The following is a 19,509-nucleotide window of genomic DNA, read 5'->3' on the forward strand; positions in this document are numbered from 1 at the left end:
TGGCTAGTAAAGCGACCAAAACGCTGGCTTGCATCCATAGATGCTTCTCAAGCAAATCCCGGGACGTCATTCTCCCCTTGTACTCGGCCTTGGTGAGGCCGCAGCTGGAGTACTGCATCCAGTTTTGGGCCCCACAATTCAAAAAGGATGTAGAAAAGCTTGAGAGAGTCCAGAGAAGAGCCATGCACATGATCAGAGGTCAGGAAAACAGACCTTACGATGACAGGCTGAGACCTATGGGGATCTTTAGCCTGAAAAAGCACAGGCTCAGGGGTGGTCTGATGGCCACCTATAAGTTTATCAGGGGTGACCACCAGTATCTGGGGGAATGTTTGTTCACTGGAGCACCCCAAGGGAAGACTTGGTCGAACGGTTATAAACTACTGCAAGACTGTTTCAAGCTGGACATAAGGAAGAATTTCTTTACTGTCCGAGCCCCTAAGGTCTGGAATAGCCTGCCATTGGAAGTGGTTCAAGCACCTACATTAAACAACCTCAAGGGAAAATTTATGACCCCAGCTGACTTCCTGTCCTTTGGGCAAGGGACTGGACTCAATGATCTTCCGAGGTCCCTTCCAGCCCTAATGTCTATGAAATCTATGAGAGACAGGTCACTTCTGATGCCATATAGTGTTTGCCCTTGGCCACTGGCATAGGCGACACGTAGGGGGAGCACATGCCCCCCCTAAGATTGGCCCTCACTGGCTGGGGAGTGGGGGTGACGGCTGGTGCTCCCCCTGAAATCGAGGGGGCACTAAGAGAAGTGCTGGTGGCACTTCTGGGTTGGCTATTGGCCGCTGGGGACCACCCCCAGTATCAGGAGGCAACAGTCACCCATGGGCACTGGGTTCCTGGGATGGGGTACTGTGGCAGGGCACTGTTTGTGCCTGCCACTTTAAGGGCCAGAAGACAGCAGCCGGCAGGTGCCTGATTAGGGCAGCCATTTTAGATTCAGGGCTGCCCATATAAACAGGGCATTTTGCTGTTTAACCTGAGCTCCCACAACCGGGTGGGTTACCCCCTTGTAAGGTCTGGAAGGTGGATCCCAAAGAGAACGTGAAGTCATAGACTTAAGAAGCTGTCTGAACATCCCCTGACTGGTCAATGCTGGGGCCAGGACCGGAAGGGTCAAAAGGCCAGGGACCCACCACGAGGAACACCCAAGAGCTGAGGGCCTGGGGTTCTGACCTGCCTGGAGGTGGGCCAGGGCTAGTAGCTAAAGGTACCAGAGGGTGGACCATACCCGTAAGGGGGAGTAGCTCAAGGAGCTATGCAGCCAGGAATGAAGGCAGAATAAGCTGCCTGAATGGAGGGATCCAAGTGGGGTTCAACCAGTAGGATTCTGGGGCCCAGTATGGGGCCGGTGATATTGATAACATCTGGATGCCATCTGTGAGGCTTGGACTGCAGTGTAGGGGAGGAATGGAGCCACAGATAGCGCCCCCTGGCACTGGGGCAAGAAGTGGGCAGCCTCCCACTTAAGCAACATTAATTAATTAATTAACAACAAGGTATGGCGGCCAAGAAGGCGGGCGGTTAGCCCAGAAACAGGTGGGTGGGCCACAGGAAAATTGGCCCCAAGAAGGCCCCCTGCTTTAGGTACTTACTCAGACCTCCATGCCTCTCTGGATCTGTCCTTGAATCAGCATTCAGCAGAGAACGATAGGATGGCAAAGAGCTTTATCTTTATTAGGAACAGGATTCAGGAACACATACACTCGCAACTTGCGGGAAGAACAACCCACCACCAACAAAACACACACACAGGGCATCCGAGGGAAAGACTAGAATGTTACACTGCACCAAATGCCCTGATGGAAAACATGTAGGAGAGGCCAAACAACAACTGCGCACCAGAATGAACACGCACCGGAAATCTATCAAAGACAGAAATACCCAATTACCGGTTGGGGCACATTTCTCACAGGAGGGCCATTCTCTCTCCAATCTCTCAGTCCTGATCCTCAAGGGAAACTTGCACAACACTTCCCAGAGACGAGCCTATGAGCTCCATTTCATCAACCTCCTGGATACTAGAGATCATGGACTAAACATAGACATTGGATTTTTGATACATTATAATCTGCCTGACAACTGACTCTCCAGCCCAGCCCAGCCCCTGGCTTCTTTACTTTTCATTCCATCCAGAAAGAGCACACACCAACTGCTGAAACTTCCTTAGCCTGACAACGGGTTTTTGAACCCGAAAGCTTGCTTAATAACTATTCTCCAACTATTTGGGTTGGTCTAATAAAAGATATCAAATTCACCCAAGGAACCTTGTCTACGTAAGTAGTAAGGCTTTCAAGTAAGTAAGAATCAGGCCCTGAATCCATTACTTGTCTTTATCATCCTGAACTGTTGTAATCTTGTGCATCTTGCAAACTTACTGTTTCCATTCACACCTCTCCCTCAGATTCCATGTTCTGGTTACTTTTCTACCACTCTTTCACTCTTCATTCAGACTTTACTCCTTCCAACCCTCCACTCACATATTTGATTAGCTTTCTTATTATTAAAAGAGAAAAAAAAAAAGGAAATGATAGGAGGACATACATTAGCTAACCTCACAATCTTTAATGACTTTGAATCCAGAATTTACTTCAGCTGAGCCTCAAGTCCTTGTTTTCTGTTTGATTCCTACCTCAAGACTTTTAGGCCAGGTACAGACATTATACTTTTACTGCCATTAGTGATCAGAAACTGCTCTGTACCCATAACAGGACAGAAGTTTGGCACATATAGACTGGTTTAAAAATAGCTCCCCCCCCCCCCCCCAAAAAAAGGGAGAACGTATGTTCTGTTCACTACCAATCTAAAGTATACCACTTACAGAAAAACACATAATTTAGATTGATTTCACCTGTTGCTTTTTGAACATCAATGCCTATAGCCTTACAGTGTTCTTTTTTGCCTGCAGCATCATGCATACATACAGTATACTGCTACAGCAAAATCAATTTATTTTGTACAAATTTATACAAACTTATTTGTACATACATTGCCATATGCCATTGAATACACATTATTAAAAAGAACACTTAGAATACAACCAAATAATATTCCTGGATAGGGTATACAGACTTGCCATAACAGCAACAAAGAAGGGATCAATGGAGGCCTAATTACCTCCTTGCCTGTGACTAGAAAACAATTAGAAACAGATGCTAAAAAGGGCTATAACCCAGAAAGAATGGCCCAGAAAAGAATCCCTTTTAACTGAGAAAACAATGGTCCAGTTAAAAGGGATTGCACCTTGTCGTGCATCCATAGGTGCTTCACAAACATGTCCAGGGAAGTGATTCTCCCCCTTTATGTGGCACTGGTCAGTCCACAGCTGGAAAACTGTGTCCAGTTCTGGACACCACAGTTGAAGCAGGATACGGACAACCTGAAGAGGGTCCAAAGAAGAGCCATTTGCCTGATTAGAGGCTTACAGGGTAGGCCCTACAAGGAAAGGCTAAGGGACCTTAACCTCTTCAGCCTCACCAAGAGAAGGCTGAGAGGAGACCTTGTGGCAGCATACAAATTCATAAGGGGAGAGCAACATGAAGTAGGCAACGACCTGTTCACCAGGGCACCCCCTGGATCGACAAGGAACAATGGCCATAAGCTTATGAACTAGAGAAGGTTTAGGCTGGACATTAGGAAAAAGTTCTTCATGATCAAGGTTGCCAGAATCTGGAATGGGCTCCCAAGGGAGGTGGTGCTCACCCCATCCTTCAGGGTCTTCAAGAAGAGATTGGACAGGCACCTGGCTGGGATCACATGACCCCAGGGTCGGTAACTCTTTCCTGCCTGCCGGGGGCAGGGAGTTGGACTAGATGGCCCACTGAGGTCCCTTCCAACTCTATGAATCTATGAAAACTGAGAGACAGATTTAGAAGAGTGTCAGAGCTTGGGTCTGGTGGAGACAAAAGCTGTAGTAATGTGATGGGAGAGGTTGATAAATAGAGAAAGTAGAGAAAAAATGAAGAATCATAGAGAGAAGTAGCTGTTTTATAGATCCCTATCCTGGACCCCAGAGGAGAATCTGAGCTTGGGTTCTCCCCCAACCCCAACTTATGCAGGAGAGGTAATGATGGCCCTGAAAGGACAGTACCAAAGACTAATGAATTGCCAGATTACAGAAAGACTCAAGGTTGGGCATATAGGCCTCTGGATTTTGAGGGTGCATTTGATGATCCAGGTTGTATCATCAATTTGCATCATCACAACCTTACAGGAAAGCTGAAACTCCTTACCAGCTAAGAACTGATGCCCAGAGGGTTTATCCATCTATTCGCTCCTCTGTGAAATCCTATGAAATATGAACTTTCATTTCTACCCAGGAGAACTTTTACAATCTTTTCTCTGATGCTTGATGAAGGATGGTTGTGCCTGAAAGCTTGCAATTAAAGAATTTTTGTTTGCAAAAATCTTGTTGTTCTTTGTAGTCTCCCACGTCTCTCCCCTGGGTGTTGCATATGGGGGTTCCTCTCGAACCTCACCATTGTTCTTATGAATGAACAGTTTGGTTATTGGGGTTGTTGAGTCCCAGCTCAAGTCTGGGATCGTGCCCGGTATGCAAAGGCCAATAAAGATACCAGGGGTGAAAGTATAAAGAAGATTTATTGCTAGCAGTAAAAGGTGCAAGCGGAATAATTTCACGTAACAAGCACACAGATTCTTAATTCTAAGCATGTTTTATACAGGAGTATTGGACCTTCATAAGCATTCTTGTTTGCTAATTGGTTTTAAGGGAGTGACGCAAGGAGTTCTTTACTGAGCATGTCTCTATACCTGTGTTTTAGCTATGTATCTCATTTACATACATGTATGTTTCATTAGCATACTTTCTCCCCACCTAGGGGTGTGATTTTTAGTATTTAAATTAGCTCTTTGCCCTAGTCCTCTGATTCTGCTTTTGTTTTCAAGCCTCCTTTATCTAAGACTGTCTCCTCCTTATCATTGCAGATGGGCATTAGTTACATAACAGAGACTTTTGCTTGGGCTTTGTATAGTGGTTTCTAGGTCAAACCTGACAGGGTGACTTTGGGTCGGTTCCCCAGGTGGCCTTGCCTGCCACATCTTTGATGATGATTACTTTCAGATTGGGAGGACAATGTTTGGTCCCGCCTCTCTTGGCGCCTCCCCTTGGTTGTTCCTGCTATTCCTCCTTTGTGGGGATCCATCTCCCCTACACCCCACCTAACGCCAACCATGATGTCATCACCTGTGTTGTTGAGGTTGATGTCCTGTACCTTCTTGGTGCTCTGGCTCTTGAAATGTTATGACCACAGGATGGGGTGGTGTTTTTATCCTGAGTGCTTCCTACAGCCCCCTTTTCTCTGTTTATATGTTGTCTATCTTCGGTACCATTCCGCCCCCCGGCACATCGCCTCTTACCCAGGTTTGGTACTTGCCGTCTGTCAGCCAGGTCTGGATCCTGGTATTGCTGGGTTCTGCTGGGCTCCGGTCTTCACTGCAGACTTCCTCTGTCCATGCCAACCCTGTAAGTAAATCTTTGGGCCCTCTCTGGCCCTGTGCTCTCATGGAAACCCCTTCCTGTGGTAACCACCAGGTCCCCTCACTGGGACTGCCTGTCGGCTCTGGCCCCTCCATGCTGGTTGGGGACTCCAGTTCTGGTCCCTCCCACTTGTCTTCTGCTGGGTCTTTTATCCCAGACCCGGGGGTCTGGCCAACCAATCAGTCCCAGCAATATAAAGCATGCCCACACCAACGAGGGATCCAGTCCCAGATCCTTTGGGCTTGGCCACTTTTTTCCTTTTTATTTTTACCCGCGGTGGCTCCGCCCACTGCGGTTTCACTTTCGCCACGTTTATTTTCCGGCACAGTGTCCCACCGCCTCCATCCCTCATCTGGTAAGTCTTTTCCACAGTCTAATAAAAGATATCACCTCTGTCCACAAGCCCTGATTGCTAAATTGGGTGCATTTCCAGGGGCTGCTATGGATACTGACTGAGCCCTTTTGGCAACAACTGATGGAGCAATCACATGTCAGCCTCTACTAAACAGAGTATCTGACAAAATGGAGGGAAAATTACACACCAAAATGGACTATTATGCTTCTTGAAGGTGAAGTTAACTTTTTAAAACCTTAATCTCATTTATTTTCACACAGCTAATGCCACCTGCTGGAAACAAAGATAAATTATTTTACAGTTCAGAAGACACAAAATACACCAGACCAGACCAGACTGCACAATTCCTGCAGTCAATCTCTGCACTGAATTGTTTTGATTGTAAGAGCATCCACTAGGCACTTTCCAAACACGTGCCAGGACAAAGACCCACATGCTGAGCAGACTGATGATACAAATCTGTATTATTGGGTTCTGTTGATGTAGAAAGACACCAAGGCTGAAATTTTCAAAGATGCCAGTGAAATAAAGTACCTAGCTCCTCTGAACTTTCTGCTAGAATTGGGTTTCCAGTTTTCTTATGGTTCTTTGAGAACTCCATCTTGGAGGAGGGACAGAGTGGGGATGATGAAGCAGGTAGACTTGAGGAAGCAAAGCAATAGGGGAAGAGAAATGAGGGGGAGGATTTGGGGCTGACCTGTCACAGCTGGGCTGCCAAAGGGTATCAGTAAATCTCTCTCCCATCAAGAGGAAATAAATGTTGGCAATTGGCCTGTTGTCTCCTCTAGGGTGACCACCCCTCCTTAATTGGGAAGGACCGTCCTGGAATAGGAACATCAAGTCTCATAATTAGCAGGTGTTCTAATGTGCCCATAATATGTTTCCTTTCTTTTTAAAAAAAATTATATGGACAACAAAGATAAAATTGCAAATCCAGTCTCTGCTACAGAATTTCTGTCATTTGGAATACTGCAAAAACGTGATTTATTTTTTACCACTATATAAATATTGGATGTTGCAAGATCCCGAGCTGCATGACTTCAGGACAGCATTTGTCCCGGATCTGCAATACCATGCTCCCTGATGCTGTGTGCACTCCTAGGGAAGGGGATGGGGGGCACATGCCCCCCCCCCCCCCATTTGTGCACAGGACAGGGGTAGATGCAGACTGGCTGCTGAGGCTCAGGGCTCCCCACCCTGCTGCCCTCACCCCAGGAGCTCTCCAGTGGCTGCACCACCATGGTGAGTTGTCCCCTACCCGTGCAGCAGAGGCAGCGGCAGCATCAAGTTGTGCTACCAGCTGCTGCCAGGCAGGCAGGCAGGACAGGTGGCAGGCATGGGGCTCCTGCGAGAAAGGCAGGGAGCCCTGAGCCCACATCTGCTTGCACCCCCGCTCAGCTCTGCTCCAGCCGTGCCACCAGCAGCTGGGAGGTGGGGCAGGCATGCATCCCGCCTTTCCATTTTGCAGAAGTGGTCACCCTAGTCTCCTCCCTCCTGTCTACCCACCTTCACCCCTGTAACAGGGAACCCTAGCCCTGTTACCAGGAAGCAAGGCAGCTCTTTTAAATCCAGAACTTTCCAGGCATAGTTGTCCGGTTGAGCAGGGGTTAAGGATTAAGCCCTGCTGGCTGGTCAGGTGACCAGAAGGGAAAGGCCAGAACCATATAAACCTCAGGCGGAGAAGGCCAGGGGAGGTGGCAGAGAGGAGAACTCCTGGTGAATATGGAGAAGCTGCAGCAGCTTCCCTGGGAAGAAAGCAACAAGCTGGGAGACAGAAGTCCAATAGCATGTGAGCAGGCAGATTGCCTCTCCTACCTTTATTTTCTTTATATGGCCACAGGGGCCTATTGTTTATGATTAATGTTAAGGCCTGTGGTTTGTGGATGAGGCTGTAGGGGAGGAGGGAACCTCATTAGAAGGGAAGCTAGGGGCCTTGAAGCTGGGTCCTAGTGGGTGGACTTAGGCGAATGGCCCTAACTACAGAAAGAGGGGTAAAGCCAGAGGGGCTAAGGCCCCAAGAGCCTGGCACCACAGGGGGCGCAGTGTAGAAGAGCCAGTAGGCCTGGTGTCGTGGAAAGTATAAGATGGAGGGCCGTGAGCCCCAGTGGGTTAAAGAGCTAGAGCTTCAGAGTCAGGCCATGCTTAGTGGGTTTTGGCTGACGGGCCTAGCTAGAGAGAGAGTGGGTAAGCCTACAGCAGCTGAGGCCCCAACATAAGGAGAAAATTATAAAACATTTGCCAGGCATGGGGCACATGAAGGGAAGGTCAGAGCATGCATTTTGCCCTTGGGGCAACAGCTCATTATCTTCCAGGTGGTGAGCCTTAGAGCCTGTCTGGGAACCTTTGAGTCAGCCTCCCTCTTTAAGAACCAAGTGACATCGAGTCGTGGCAGACAAGCAAAGGGGGGAAGCTGGTCCCCAGAGGAGGAGGAAAATATAGCAGGACTTGAAGGATGCCCCACTCACCAGCCTTTAGAAATGCCACCAGAGATGTCACCCTGTTACACCCCCCCATCCCAATCTAACTATGCAGGGACCCCTTGAGGAGGCACCGCTCCTGCAGCAGAGTAGTTGGGACAGTAACCACCAGCAAATTCTCTGTAGGTTGGAATCTACTGAATGTTCAGCAAGTATGACTTACTTGAATAGTGAACACTTTCTCCCTCACTCTATAATATCATGTATTATACACTGAAACCACGTATGACCAAATTTGATGACGACAGATCCAAGCTACCAAGTAATTATTTTCCAGCTAAATGATATTGACTATATCTATTCACAGACTATGCATCTGATGTATAGTACAATTTTTAATTCTTATTTCAATATACTACAAAATGAGCTCTAACTTAAATAGATTAAAATACAATTTAAATTAGGGTTACCATATGTCTGAGTTTTCCTGGACATGTCCTCTTTTTGGGTTCTCCCATCTCTGTCAGGGAGTTTGTTTTTTTTTTTTTTTTAATATGAATAAATGTCCAGGATTCTGCTCTGCTCTGCTTCGAAGTTCTTCCTGACACTTCCTGGCTTGCGCCAGCAAGGAGCTACTTCAGCTGGGGGCAGCAGGGGAGGGCAGTTGGAGGCAGGGGCATCATATGTGTCTGCACACTCCCCAGCAGCTACAGGCATGAAAGTCATGTAAGCCTATGGGGGAGGTGCGTTACCAGGGCTTGGGGACTGGGGGGGGTGAGGACATGAGTGTACAGGGAGGGTGGGAGCCTACTGATGCTGCAAGAAGCTGCCTGGGCACCAGGGCTACAGCAGGGTGGGGCGGCAGGGGAGAAGCCTGCCCCTCCAGTGGGGGAAGGAGGTGAGGGAGTTATTCAGGGGCAACGGGGAGCTGCGTGGGCAGGAATCTGAGTCAGGAGTGAGGGACACCAGGAGAGCTGGGGGCGGGCTGTGGCTTCGGAGTGAGGAACACCAGGGAGTGGGGGACTGTGGCTTGGGAGTGCGGGGCACAGGCAGGGCCAGAAGGCTGTGGGTCAGGAGCAAGGGCTGTCAACAGTGATGGGGGGGCTGTGGGTTTGGAGTAAGGGGCACCAGCATAGTCTGGGGGGAAGGGTACTGTGGTTCAGGAGGGGCAGGGCTGTGGCTTGAGGGGCAGGAGTGGGGCACAGGCATATCACTTGCCTCTGCCCTGCATCACCCACTTTCATAAAACTGGAAATATGGTTATAAGGGGGGAGGGTGATTTGTAGTGAGACCAAGATGCAGGTGACTCTGATGGGACCTCAACCACCCATTGCCCAGAGGTCAAGGCAGCAATACAGATGGCCGCAAGGAAAACCATCGCTATCAGGAAGACCACAACAGGGGAAAATCCTGCCCCTGGAGAAGCCGAACAAGCAGTGGGAGACGGGGTCAAGGACTTGAATGCCCGGAGAGTGGGGCTCCGTAGGGAACTGCCAGTGAAGTGCACGTCCCCGCCGCGGGCACCCGGCAGAAAGGAGCAGAAACACATGGATCCGTCCATTCACGTGGCTTCAGCTTCTGTTGCGGGGGAGGAAGGTTAGGTGTTTGGGGCTTTTATTGTTGTTACAAGGAAAGAGGCAACTGCCTACGGCTCCGCTGCGCCCGGGCAGGGGCTACGGGAGGGATCCCCGCGCCTGCGACTCGCAGCCGGCTCGGAGCAGGCGGCCGCAGCCTAAACGTAGAACTTCGCGCGCAGCACCACGGCGCCGCCCGAGGCAGCTGCTGCCGCGTCTCTGACGCTCGAGCTGCGGCCCAGGCCCAGGGTACAGGCGCCCTCAGCGATTCGCCAAACCGAGGCTGCAAAACGCCCGCAGCCGGGCCGGAATCCCTGCCCTCGCTCAAAATGGCTGCCGCTGATTTCCTTCACCAAATGCAAAATGGCTCCTTGTCCTCTTCCAAGATGGCTACCGGCGCCGTCCGGGTCCTCCTTCCGATTGGCTTCAAACGCCCCTTGTTCAAGATGGCTTCCAGAAACATCCTCGGCTCTTTGCCCTCACTAAAGAAGGCCGAGAGCGGCGTCTTTGCCACAAGCTAGTGGAGCCAATGGCCGGCGTCGCTGCCTGGACATCACGTGAGAGCCGGGGGCTGCGCCTGTTCTTACGTCTCTTCCTACCCAGGTTAGTGGCGTAGCGGATGCACGGCAGCGAGCGGTAGGTCAGGGGTCGCGGGGTTTCCTCCACCTCCGCTTCGGTGCCGAAGCCCTTTTTGCGGGGTGGGCGCGGAGCCCGCTGGGAAGGGGCAACTTGAGATGTGAGGGTGGCGCTGCTGGGAGACTGGCAGGGCACCTCGCCCAGCTTGGCCTCTCTTCAAGGTGTTCAAAGCATGGATTGTTTGCAGCGTGCTGTCTTTTGAAACTGAAAGGACTGTTGGGTGGGAATGGCTTTAAAAGTATTAAGAACTGCCTGGCTTCCTTCCCCCCCCCCCCCCCCCCCCAATGAATTTTAAACCCTAGATGTGTTGTGACCAAATGATTCTCCACTGGTGTTCGGAGGGATTTGCTTTTTGTAAGTCAAGCAGTGGCACTTTACAGCTGAATGTCAAAGCAAGCTTTCTGTCTTAAGAACTATAACAATTTGATTTTTTTTTCTCTTCCACTATTTTGAAATTGACTCAGTTGATATATTTAATATTAACTTTTTAATTGCTTATGAAGCATCAGAGTTTGGGGCTACATTGGGTTGTATAAACAGAAAGATGCTGGCTCTGTATTGGTGATCTTAAGTCAGGGATTTTTTCAGTTGGATCTAAAGAGAATGTTGTGTTTATAAGAGCTGTTTAAATTGTATTTTAATCTATGCAGGTTAGAGCTCACTTTGTAGTGTACTAAAATGAGCATTAAAAATGCTATGCATCCGATGCATAGTCTGCAAATAAATATAGTCAGTATGACTTACCTGCAAAATAATTTGTTGGTAGCTTGGATCTGTCCTGTCATCAAAGTTGGCCAGAAGTGGTTTTAGCCTGTAATACATAATATTATAGAACGAAAGAGAAAGTGTTCACTATTAAAGTAAGTCGTACTTGCTAAATGTTTAGTAGACTTGTTGATGGAAGCCTTCAGTATTTCCTGTATGCAAAAGAATATGTGCTGTAGTCTGTGACCCCTGACTATTAAATAGTTGAAGCTAGGTAATTTTTCATGGGGGGGTGGAAATGAAAAGCTTGAGTGTTGTAGCGTGGTAGGGATTTTGTTTGTGTATTCTGTCTTTTAGTTTGTGCAACTCCCTAGTAGCTAGGTTTTTGAGTAAATATCCTTTATACATGATTCTCATGAAGGGTGGAACCACAAGACTATTTGGGATGAGAGAAAAATGTGGACGCATCATGGAGCTTGCTACTGCTTATAGCAGGAATTAGTTGCTGTAGGGTCTCAAACCTGCAATTGTCAGTCACCAGTTGTGAGCACAAGAAAGTTGGAACTTTCCCCCATGTCAATCCCTAATTGCTTGCTCTGCTTTGGTCAGCATGTAGCATTAATTAAAGTTCCAAAGTAGAAAATCAAATGTGATTTTCTAGGCAGAGATAAGTAAATATTCAGTCAGGATGCAGCAGAGATAACTGTTATAACTCCAGGAGTCTCATTATAGTTGTTAGTCTTATTACTGTACTTGATGATTAGCGTAACAGGTTTTCTGTAATGTATCCAGCTTATGATCTTATGGCTGCAACTCGTTCTGCTGTTCCTAATACTATAATCAAGGTGTAAAATCCATCTTTTCCGTGTCGTTACAGAAATCATTTGTATAATTTGCAGTAACCATGCTGGCAGCAAGGCTATTTTGTCTGCGGGCACTGCCAGGCCGAAATCTCCGTCCTGCCCTGCCTTGCCCTCCAGCTCTGAGAAATTCCAGCATAAGGCCAAGTCAGTGGCTTTGGCAGCAAAACCAGGTGAAATGGGTTTTCTTTATTGCATCAGAAATGCTTTCGTGTGAATGGTCACCATGGACCATTCAGCTCATCAAAAGTCCCTCCAGCCCAAATTATTGTCCATCCCTGACTTAGAGCCCTTGTCTCAAGCATCTCTAATTTGGCACCTTTCAAAATTCATAAGTTGATTTCCACATTACTTTTAAATGTACTCTTTTGTATGTAGATTTTCATGGGTTTTTGATGTATATTTTATACTTTGACTCTTAGTCTCATTTTGAAGTAACAGTGTCTCACTTGCATTTTATTAAAAAATGCATTTGTCATATTAAAACAAGACACTAACAAGCCTACAGTTGAAGCCTAGCCTTCAGGTAGTTATCCTTCCTTGCAGAGTTGTATAGATGTGTTTCCCAGATAAACTGAGTAGAGGTTTTTTTAGTTCCCAATACTTGTTTGTCATAGATGTAGCTTAAAGAAAATTGTGCTGGGGCTAATTCTTAACTACTCTTTTTCTTATGTTGTCTAAATTAGAGCCAAACATCTTTCAAGCATTTTTTATTTGTGCTAGCAGGCCAGTATTGGGAAACAAACCTGCTTATGGACTGAAAGGGTTACATTAACAACTCTGACAATGGCTTTCTGGGGAATGACTTTCTGTTTTCATCAGTGAAAGTCATTCACTTTTATTTCAAGAGCTCAGTTCATCTGAATGCAGATTTCTTTTAAAGCATGTCAGGCCTAAAGTCTTTAATTTTTAGACGCTTATTTCATCTTGGCCCTCCAAGGTATGGTTTAGGCATTCCTAGAGGTAATTTTGGTGACAGTCCAAGTGCTATACCTATAACTGTAGTAATCAATTAAAGTTCAGTCTCCATCTTCTTCCACTTGGCATGCTATGCAATCAAACATTAGGCAGCAAATATTGAGCCATTTTATTGCTGTAAACTTGAGGTTTTTTTCCCTTCATTGTGACCTTTTTAGTGTTATGGGAGGTAAAGAAGGTGAGGCGCTATTATTCAGTTTAATAATTATATTAATGAAAGTGCCAGCATTCAAGGCTGTTTTAAAATAACATGGATATCTTTAACTGCGATGTAGCATATTTAAGAATGTATTACAGCAGGGGTTTTTAAAATCTTTTAAAGGAGTGTACCCTTCTGGGTACACTTCTGGTGGGTGGGAGGGTGGCGGTAGCCAAATGCAAAGCGAGGAAGGGGCTTGCACAGGGTGGTGGATGGTGGCGGCAGATGCTGCGTAAGAGTTTCCACCCCCCCCCATCTGCACCCACCTACACATACCCACTAGCCCCTTTTCCAAGTACCCCCGGAGGTACACGTACCCCCAGTTGACAAACCTGCATTACGAAGATGTCCAGGTACAGGCAACCCTTGCTTAGTGCTCTTAATTGGTTCTTGAAAAACAGCGCTAAGCAAAACGGTGTTAAGTGAAACCCATTTCCCTAAAGGATTTAATATAAATAAATATATTTGTTTCTGCACAATTTGCTGGCCCAGACCCTACACAGCAGGGCTCCAGCTGGCACGTTGGAAGTAGTGGGGTCACCCGCCCACCAGTACCCTTGCCCTGCTCTGCCCAGCGGGGGCACCCGACTCTGGAACTATCTGCCGCCACCAGATTGCTGCAAGCTCAGGTCGGTTTTCATGCCCTGCAGGTGAGTGTGACTAGGACAAGACACAGCCTGCAGTTTGGGGACAGGGGCTCTACAGGCTTGGCCCCACCGTGACCTAGAGCGGGTGGCAATGTACATGCCGCCACTCCTCCCCACCTGCCTACTGGCCGCAGACTCCTGCCACCCCACCCTGGGACCTGCTGGCCCTGGGCACCAACCCAGGCTCCACGGTCATGCCGCCGCCGCCCCCCCCCCCAGCCCTGCTTTCTCACCACTGCTGCTTCTCCCCACTGGCTCCAGCACCACATGCAGGAGCAAATCCTGCTAGTCTACCCTAGGCCCCTGCTGGCTGTCACTCACCTCTGAACTTTCTGCTGCCACTCCTCCCCAGCCTCACACTGAGTGTTATAACAAAATGCTCTGAGCGCTAAGTGAAACCAGATATGTATTTTACATGAGTACTATAGTGAAACTGTGTTAAGCAGGGGTGCCTGTATACCAGAATAGTGCCCAGGAGTTCAGAGTGGATTTTCAATGTGCATCTCAAATTCCTACTAGCAACCAATGTACTTAGTAAACTAACTTTTTAGCTTCCGTAAACTAGGGGTGCCCAAGCGAAAAGCAGTCACAGTCGGAGGTAATGAAATCCGGAAGTTCTTGTTTTACCTTTTTTTGTTCTTTAGTAGCTTCTGACTTTTAATATATAAATCTAATCTTTGATCACATAATTTAATAATTTTTTTTCTATCCAAACATAAAAGGGATATGCCACCAAAACAAGAATCGGTATACGGCCTGGAAAAAGTGGGCTAGAAATCAAAAAAGCAGCCTTCGAACCGTCAATGGAAACTGCTTTTAAAGGTAAATCCAAATAAAGAGTTTGAAGATTAAATGTAAAGCTTCTTTAACTTTAACTTTGGTTTTCCTGGATTTAAAAAAAACTAAAATTTAAAATTAGACTGACTGTAGTGTGGACAGATCACTTTAAAAATAAATAAATAAAAGGATGGGTCACTTGCAGCATTTCATATCACAGAAAGCTCCAATTGGCGTGGAATAACTTCTGTTGTTAGTGCACTTTTTACAACTGTTATCTTTTAACTTAAAGTATTAATCCAAACTCCTGAACTTAGAAAAAATTAGATCATCTTCCATGGTTTCTGAAAAATGTGTCTTTACTGTTGGGGGAGGGGAAGAGAGCTCTTGCATATGTTATATGTAAGACTTGTATTTTGTGTGGCTTTGTAACATCCCTGAGAAGCCTTGACCCCTCTTTTACAAATACTTTATCTCAAATAAAGCAGTTAGAATTGAAGGACCAGAAGGGACCTGCCAGTTCATCAAATCCAGTCCCCTGCCATGGGTAGAAAGTAACTAGGCTCAAGTGAGCTCAACAAGGTGCTTGTCCAGCCTCCTCTCGAACATATCAAAAGATAGTGACTCTGCTGGGAGTGTGTTCCAGATTCTGGTGACCCTTGCAGAGAAAGTTCTTTCTTATGCCCAGCCTGAATTTACCCTCAATTAGCATATGCCCATTGGTCCTCATCCTCCCTTGATGTGCCTTCCTGAAGAGTTGTTTACCTAGAGCTTGATGCCCACTCCTGCTGTACTTGTGGGTGGCTATCAAGTCACCTCTCAGCCTTCTCTTCCTTGGGCTGAACAGGCCCAGTTCCTGGAGTCTCTCCTCATAGGGTCTGTCATCCATGACCTTAATCATACGGGTGGCCCTTCTTTGTACCCTCTCAAGCTTATCCACATCCTTCTTGAAGTGCAGTCCAAAGAACTGTACACAGTATTACAGCTGTGGCCTCACTGACATCAAATAGGGAGGGAAGAGAACCTCCCTGGATCTATTGGCAACACATTGGCTGATGCACGCCAGAGTTCTATTTGCCCTCCTGGCAACCTCATCACACTGTTGGCTCATGTTCATCTTCCAGTTGATTGTGACCCCCCAGGTCTCATTCAAATGCTGTGCCAGCCAGTGGACCACCAAACCATCATGTAGTTATGGTGAGGGTTCTTCCTACCCAGATGAAGAACTGTGCACTTCTCCCTGTTAAACCTCATCTGATTCTATTCTGCCCATAAAACCAGTTTGTCAAGGGCAACCTGGATTTTTGCCCTATCCTCTGTGCCTACATGTCCCCACAGCTTGGCATTATCCATGAGCTTAATCATTGAGCTTTCTACCCCCTCATCCAAGTCATTAATAAATATGTTAAGTTACTTGTTTAATGTTAGAGTGAGTCAGTGATAGAATTCAGGTCTCCAGTCAATTTAGCTTTCTTCTAGCTTGCATAACTTCAAGAAATGCCTCACTTCTAAATTGTGAGGTTTTTAATACTTTTTTTTTTTTTTTCATGATTAAAGAGAACTGGGCCAAATGCAGCTCAGTTACAAACAGTGGAATTTCTTCCAGTTTATAGTGCAATATCAGCTTTTGGCTAGTGATCACAATTGACTCTGACAATGAGCCTAGAGGGCTAGGGAACTTTTTAAATGGAAATGCTGCAAGTCTGTGGGAGGTGGGTGCAGAAGTATCCATCTTACCTTGTACAAATGTATGTTTGTTTTGGCGTGGATAGCTTTGTGCAAGGCAGGTGCTAAAAATGAGTGTATCACTTGGTGATCGAAGAGCCTGCTAGATTCTGAATGAAGCTGGCCAAATGCAGTGACTTACAGAATCATAGAAAGTTAGGGTTTGAAGGGAACCTCAGGAGGTCATCTAGTCCAACCTCTTGCTCAAAACAGGACCAGCCCCAACTAGATCATCCCAGCCAAAGCTTTGTCTAATTGAGGTTTGTTTTTTAAAACCCCAAGGATGGAGCTTCCATAACCTTGCTGGATAACCTGTTCCAGTGTTTTACTACATTCCTAGTGAGAGAAGTTTTTTTCCTAATATCTAACCCAAACTTCCCTTGCTGCAACTTGAGACCGTTGCTCCTTGTTCTGTCATCTGCCATCACTGAGAATATCTTAGCTCCATCCTCTTTCCAACCCTCCTTCAGGTAGTTGAAGACTGCTATTAAGTCCCTTCTTCTCTAGACCAAATAAGCCCAGTTCCCCCAGTCTTTCCTCAGAAGTCATGTCTTGCAGCCCCCCTGACCATGTCTTGCAACCCCCCTGACCATTTCTGTCACCCATGCTGGACTCTTTCCAATTTGTCCATGTCCATTTGTAGTGGGAAGCCCAAAATTGAACACACTACCCCAGATGTGGCCTCACCAGTGCTGAATAGAGAGGAATAATCTCTTCCCTTGACCTGCTGGCAACACACCAACCAATGCAGCCCAGTATGCCGTTAGCCTTTGCAACAAGGCACACTGCTGGCACATATTTAGCTTATTGTCCACCGTATGCCCCAGGTCGTCTTCTACAGAGCTGCTGCCTAGCCAGTCAGCACCTAGCATGTACTGGTGCATAGGATTGTTCCATCCTAAGTTCCGGACTTTATGCTTGTCCTTGTTAAACCTCATGAGATTCCTTTTGGCCCAATCCTCCAATTTGTCTAGGTTGCTCTAAATCCTAGCCCTGCTCTCCAGCATATTTACTACTGCCCCCATCTTGGTGTCATTTAGCAAATTTGCTGAGGGTGCACTCTGCCATCTACCAGGTTATTGATGAAGACATTGAACAGAACCAACCCCAGGACCAACCCCTGGGGCACTCCACTTGATACTGGCTGCCAACTAGACATTGAGCCATTGATTACTACTCTGTTAGCCCGATGCTCCAGCCAGTTTTCTATCCACCATACGGTCCATTCATCTAGCCCATACTTCCTTAGCTTCCCTGCAAGAATGTTGTGGGAGACCTGTATCAAAAGCCTTGCTAAAATTTAAGGTACACCACATCCACTAGTCTCCCTGTATCCACAGAGCCAGTCACCTCCTCATAGAAGGAAGTCAGGTTGGTCAGACATGACTTGCCCTTGGTGAATCTGTGCTGACTTTTCCTAATCACCCTTTTCTCCTCCAAGTGCTTACAAATGTATTCCTTTAGGATCTGCTCCATGACTTCCAGGGACTGAGGTGAGGCTGACTGGTCTGTATTTCTCTGGATCCTCCTTTTTCTTAAATATGGGCACTGTTTGCCCTCTTCCAATCATCCAAGACCTCTCCTGATCACCGTGAGTTTTCAGAGGTGATGGGCACTGGCTCTGCATTCACATCAGCCAACTCCCTCAGCACCCTCAGGTGCATCCCATCTGACTCCAAGGACTTGTACACATCTAACTTTTTCCAAGTAGTCCTTAACCTGTTCTTTCACAACTGAGGGCTGCACACCTCCTCCAAACCGTGCTGTCCATTGCAGTAGTCTGGGAGCTGCCCTTGCCTATGCAGACAGGCAAAAAAGGCAATGAACACTTCACCCTCCTTTGCATCCTCTGTCACAAGGTTGCCTCCCCCATTCAGTAAGGGACTTGCACTTTCTCTGATTTTTTTTTTCTTGCTAACGACTTACTTTTAGAAACTCTTCTTTACCCTTCATGTCCCTTGCTAGCTGCAACTCCAATTGCACTTTGGCCTTTCTAACTTCATCCCTGCATGCCTGAGCAGTGCTCTTATATTCTTTCCTAGTTATTTCTTTAAGTTTCCACTTCTTATAAGCTGCCTTTTTGTGATTTTTAGTTTACTGAAGAGTTCCCTGCTAAGCCAAACTGGTCTTCTGCCATATTTGCTAGTCTTCCTGCACATTGGGATGGTTTGTTTCTGCACACTTGGTAAGGCTTCTTTAAAGTACAGCCAGCTCTCCTGTTCTCCCCTCCCCCTCAGACTGGCTTCCCAGGGGATCCTGCCCTTGAGTTCCCAGAGTGAGTTGAAGTCTGCTCATCTGAAGTCCAGAGTCCTTACTCTGCTGCTCTGTATCCTTCCTTTCCTCAGGATCCTGAACTTGGTCATCTCATGGTTGCTGCTGCCTAAGTTGCCACTACTACATTCCCCTCCAATTCTTCCCTGTTTGTGAGCAGCAGGTCAAGAAGAGCCGGACCTCTAGTTGGCCACTCTAGCACTTGCACCAGGAAGTTGTCCCCAATATTCTCCAGAAACATCCTGGATTGCCTGCACACTTGTATATTGTCCTCCCAGCAGATGTCAGAGTGATTTGAAGTCCCCTATGAGAAGCAGAGCCTGTGATCAGGGAAACTTCCACTAGCTGTTTGAAAAAAGCTTCATCTACCGCATCCTCCTGGTCTGACATCACCCTTGTTGTTCTTCCCTCTAACCCTTACCCAGAGACTTTCCACAGGCCTATCTCCAGTTTCATACTGGAGCTCTGAGCAATCGTGGTTCTCCTACCTCCTTCTCCCCTGCCTGTCCTTCCTGAACAGTTTGTACCCATCCATGACAATGATCCAGTCATATGAGCTATCCCACCAAGTCTCCAATCATGTCATAGTGCTATGACTGTGCAAGGACTTCCAATTCTTCCTGCTTGTTTCCCGGGCTCTGTGCATTCATGTACAGGCACCTGAGGCAACTTGCTGATTGCCCTGATTATTTCAGGAAGTATGAGAGCGCCTCTCCTGTTGCCCCCTCTTGCTTGCTTTTCTTCCAGGTTTTCCGCTTCCCCCTCTTAACCGCAGGGCTTTGGTCTCCATCCCTTGGCATACCTAGCTTAAAGCCATGCTCCCTAGGTCAGTGAGCCTGTCTGCAAAGACGCTCTT

General features: G+C 47.2%; 1 protein-coding gene across 5 annotated transcripts in view; it reads left to right on the forward strand.

Moving 5' to 3' along the window:
* The first annotated feature begins 7,517 nt into the window (after positions 1 to 7,517).
* The window catches only part of GHITM (growth hormone inducible transmembrane protein), a 24,617-nt gene continuing 12,625 nt past the window's right edge, over positions 7,518 to 19,509 (forward strand). The window contains exons 1-3 of one of the 5 annotated variants that reach the window (XM_006029494.3): positions 7,518 to 7,653; positions 12,074 to 12,229; positions 14,603 to 14,702. In XM_006029494.3, coding sequence (XP_006029556.1) covers positions 12,101 to 12,229; positions 14,603 to 14,702 — 229 coding nt within the window. In that variant the 5' untranslated portion in view covers positions 7,518 to 7,653; positions 12,074 to 12,100. Of the gene's footprint in view, positions 7,654 to 10,251; positions 10,492 to 10,514; positions 10,653 to 10,690; positions 10,712 to 12,073; positions 12,230 to 14,602; positions 14,703 to 19,509 lie in introns of those variants that run through there. The other 4 variants (XM_006029492.2, XM_006029491.2, XM_006029493.3 and 1 more) reach the window with 4 other exon arrangements.

The sequence above is a fragment of the Alligator sinensis genome, unplaced genomic scaffold, assembly GCF_000455745.1.
Source record: "Alligator sinensis unplaced genomic scaffold, ASM45574v1 scaffold374_1, whole genome shotgun sequence".
Lineage (NCBI taxonomy): Eukaryota > Metazoa > Chordata > Crocodylia > Alligatoridae > Alligator > Alligator sinensis.